Raw genomic sequence first — 4,842 nt, forward strand, 5'->3', positions numbered from 1 at the left:
TGGACAAAACCAAATTCAATTATGAGCTGTCATAAAAGATAAGATCTGTACATATAACATAAAATGATTCTTTTTTCATTACTTCGATTTGCACCCGAGCTTTTTCCAAGATTCTTTTAATCAATCAAACATCCCAGTGATAAAAGACTGTCCTATAAATAGATGAATTAGAACAAGGAAAATAAGAGCAACTATAAGGCTTTCTTCTTAGGCTTTCCGATACTAGGGCAAAACATGTCTGTCTTACTTCCCGTCACTCCTATTCCAACCATCCAAGGGGTTGATCATCAGGAGGTGACTCGCTCCACTGCAAACTATCCTCCTAACATTTGGGGTGATCGTTTCCTCACCTACACTCCTGATGATACGGTAAGTATATTTGAGTTCACATATATTTGAGTTCCTAGATAAGATTTTGTTTCTGAAAGCAATCAAGAATTATTTTTGAAAATAGTTCTCCAAATGAACTTATGGAGAATCGTATGCTTTCGAAAACATTACCAACTAGGCCTCGACTTTTATGTTTTTCTTGCAATTTTGCTGGTGCAGGTAACCCAGGAATGTAAAGAACAGAAAATAGAAGAACTGAAAGAAGAAGTGAGAAAGGAGCTAAAAGCCAGTGCCCATAAGTCTCCAGAACTGCTGAAGTTGATAGATTCCATCCAACTCTTGGGATTGGCATACCACTTCGAAAGGGAAATTGAAGAAGCATTGAAAGACATGTATGGAACATATAGTCTGGTTGATGACAATGAGGACCTCACAAATGCTTCTCTCCTGTTCCGACTACTAAGACAAGAAGGTTACCCCGTTCCATCTGGTAAAAGCCCCTGTCCCATAGCTGCCAAAACATATATATGTATATGTCATCTTGAATTACTTACTATTGATTTAATGGTTAATTTTGCTGATGAAATAGATGTATTTAGGAAGTTCAAAGACAAGGAAGGCAACTTCAAGGAATCATTGATTGGTGATTTACCTGGGATGCTAGCTTTATATGAAGCTACACATTTGATGGTGCATGGAGAAGACATACTAGAGGAAGCCCTGGCTTTCACCACTGCTCATCTTCAGTCCCTGGCAACTGATACAAATAATCCTATCTCAAAACAAGTGATTCGTGCACTAAAGCTGCCCATTCACATTGGCGTGACAAGAGTGGGGGCAAGGCGCTACATTTCCATCTACCAACAAGATGGTTCCCATAATGAATCTTTACTGAAGCTTGCAAAGTTGGATTTCAACCTGTTGCAGTCACTCCATAGGAAAGAGCTCAGTGAGATCACTAGGTAAGTCTTTTGAAGCAATTTACGCACACACAAAAAAAAAAAAAAAAAAAAAAAAAAAAAAAAAAAAAACTAGCTATTTAGCAATCTTCTTGATCCTCATCGTCTGCCGATATATCTTTCAGGTGGTGGAAGAGTTTAGACTTTGGGACAAAGCTACCTTTTGCGCGGGATAGACTAGTGGAGAGCTACTTTTGGGCATTGGGAGTGTACTTTGAGCCTCAGTACTTCTTTGCTCTAAGGTTCTTAACGAAAGTGACCATCATGTTAACCACTGTGGATGATATATATGATGCATATGGTACAATCGAAGAGCTCAAACTCCTTACAGAAGCAATTGAAAGGTTAATTTGAGATTAGCTTAATTTCTAAATTTGTGGTATAGAATATTTCATAAAGTTCAAAAGATATATTTTGTTACTTTGCTTTCAGATGGGATGCCAGCAGCATAGATCAACTTCCAGATTATATGAAATGCTATTATCGGGCATTATTGGATGTTTATGAAGAAATGGAGCAAGAGATGGCCAAGGAAGGAAAATTATACCGTGTTCACTATACAAAAGAACTGGTTTGGCACCAAATTACCTTTCTTCTAGATCCTTCTTTTTTACATGATTTGGGACCAATTACCCTCCTGATCCTCTATTTTAACATGGTTTATATATAAGCTAGTAGCATGACCTATTTACATAATTATGTAACTCAGATGAAAAAGCAAATCCAATCCTACTTTGTTGAAGCCAAATGGTTGAATCAAGGATATATACCAACATTCGATGAGTACATGAGCAATGGAGTAGTAAGTGTTTGTTGCTCTTTGCTCATTGCCACATCTTTGGTTGGCATGGGAGATATAGTAACCAAGGAGTCCTTCCAATGGGTGCTCAGCCACCCCAAGATGATTGGAGCTTCAGAAATCATTTGCAGGCTCATGGATGACATGGCAACCCACAAGGTATTAGATTCTTCCACAGAGATTAAATGCATACTAAGTGAAATTTGATACAAAAGAACTTAACTGCATGTCTGGCAATGCTTCTTTTAAATAATTCCGAAAAAACAGTTCTCAATTGTTTTTAAAAAGAAAATTTTGATTAATAACTCAAGTATAAAAAATAGCCTTCCAGATTTATTCTCGGTTAAGGTAAGTATTCTGTATATAATGTAAACATTTTCAAAATATTTTCCATATTTTCCATATTTTCCATATTTTCCTTAGGCTATGTTTGATATCCATAAAATTTGACGGAAAATGCATGCAAAAGAAAGAAAATAGAGAGGAAAGATAGAAAGAAAGAAAAAGTGAAGGAAAATAAAAATATTTTAAAGTCAATAAGTTATTTTTATTTACTACTTTAAATTCATTTAAATTATTTTAACCTATCAATATAAAGATTAAATAATTTGAAAATATATAAATTTCTAATTAATTTTAATTACATTTGATTTGATTTGATTTTTTTGTATTTTCTACATGATACTTAAACATGTGAAAATCATTTTCCTTAACATTTTTTTTCCATGGTACTTTCCAAAAACCAAACATAACCTTAATGTTTATAATAACCAAACATTTTATAAAAGATCTTGTTTATTTTGAAAAAAGAACTTCAGAAATATTAAATATCCTTAGGTGTCTAAAGCCTCAAAATTTTAAATGGCATAAGAAAATAACTTTAATCAAAGTAATTATGACAAGATTAGATCATGGAAATCATTGTTGGAAGGAAAAATTTATATCAAAGTTACCAACATTGTTTATAGAAAAAGTTAGACAAAGAATTAAAAACATATATAATGGAAGAATTTCTTATTAGTCATTAACTTATGAAGAATTAATTACTTTCATTGATAACAAAATATTAGCCTTAATACCTTAAACTTAAAAGTCAAATGAAAAAATGAGGACAATATAGTAAGAAAGAATTCAGAAAATTATGTTCTTACCTTAAGATACTCTAATAGCCCTTCAAAAAAGAAAAATAAAGTTATATAAATAAATTTAATAGAAATAAAAAACCAACAAATGAAACAAAATTTCCAAAGAAAAATATAAAAAGTAATAAATTAAAACCCTTAAACAAATCAAACCCAAAGAAAAAATTAATAGTGTGCTACAAATGCAAAAAAGCGGTCCCTTATGCAAAAAATTGTCAACTAAAAACCAAAACAAATGCTCTACAAATAAATGACAAGGTTAAAGAACAAATGATTAGTTTAATGAAGAAACATTAATTTCAAAACACCTAAAATATATAATAAACATAACTATTTTCAAAACAAGTTTTATAAACAGCCATTTTCAATTAAAATTTTGTTATATGTATTTCTTAATTAAACAACCCCTTATATATATATTTTTTTATTTTTATTTTTTATTTTTATTTTTTTTGCACAGTTTGAGCAAAAAAGGGTGCACATTCCTTCAAGTGTTGAACTCTATATGAAGCAATATGGTGTTTCAAAGAAGGAGGCGTATGATGAGTTGAGTAAGCAAGTAGTCAAAGAATGGAAGGATATCAACCAGGAGTGCCTCAAGTCTACACCAGTGCCGATGCCAATCATCACACGTGTTCTAAATGTTACCCGTCTGATGAATATCTTCTACAAGGATGAAGATGAGTTTGGCTATGTTGGAAAACGGATGAAAGATCTCATTGCATCGTTCCTCATAGATCCTGTATCAATGTAAGTGGGGAGATGGTTCTATCTATGTTATGCTATGTGTGCCATTTGAGGATATGATTAATAATGTGAGTGGTGTTGCTGTTTGTTATCAAAATTTCTAGTGGTGTAAGAATAATAATATAGCATCACGGTTGCTTTTTATATTTCCAAGTTGGAGGTATCTATTGTACGGTTTGTTGTGAACTTGTTTGAAGAATTATCAATATTCCTTTCCTATATATATTGTCTTCCAAGCTCCTGCAATGGTTGATGAATTTGTCTTTTTCTCATGAATGGTCAGTCCCTTAACCATATTCTTTAATCATCTTCTTGATATGAGAAACAAATCACGAAGTTAAGAAAACTTCTCAAATGCTAATTAAATCAACATTTAAAGGTGAATTCCAATATTGAGGGGTGTTTGGATAGAATTTTCAAATATCAAGCCTAAACTTAACAATATAATTTATCTGAAATTAAAAATACAAATTTTCATACCTAGAATTTGAGAAAATCTGCTACTACTTCTAATATTAATACCACGTGTAAAAGAAAAACTATTTCAAATAGGCCTAGATAAGTTATAAGCAAATAGTATTGGTTTATATGAAATGAGTGTGGGATTGAGTCTAGTATATAAGCGATCGCTATAAGCCATTTGACTTAGCTCAGTCTCACGTGCTATTTATTAATTTATTGTAGATTGGGATAAAGTTAAATTTGACTTAAATTTGAATGGAGTTTGATGTTTAAATTTTATTAAGTATTAAGTTGTTTGTTTTCCTTAATGTTTTAATGTCAAAATTTATTATAATAATAAAATTTTTATAATGATTAATTTTGTAATCATTGAAAAAAATTGAGTAATTGAATAGTAACTAGG

General features: G+C 31.6%; 1 protein-coding gene across 1 annotated transcript; it reads left to right on the forward strand.

Moving 5' to 3' along the window:
- Positions 1-165: 165 nt before the first annotated feature.
- On the forward strand, positions 166-4,163 carry LOC117908702 ((-)-germacrene D synthase-like). The gene is made up of 7 exons (XM_034822385.1): positions 166-369; positions 550-820; positions 920-1,292; positions 1,415-1,633; positions 1,722-1,860; positions 1,999-2,247; positions 3,691-4,163. The coding sequence occupies exons 1-7, from the start codon at positions 235-237 to the stop codon at positions 3,982-3,984; spliced, it is 1,680 nt and encodes a 559-aa protein (XP_034678276.1). The 5' UTR covers positions 166-234; the 3' UTR covers positions 3,985-4,163.
- Positions 4,164-4,842: the final 679 nt, after the last annotated feature.

This window comes from Vitis riparia, chromosome 19, assembly GCF_004353265.1.
Source record: "Vitis riparia cultivar Riparia Gloire de Montpellier isolate 1030 chromosome 19, EGFV_Vit.rip_1.0, whole genome shotgun sequence".
Lineage (NCBI taxonomy): Eukaryota > Viridiplantae > Streptophyta > Magnoliopsida > Vitales > Vitaceae > Vitis > Vitis riparia.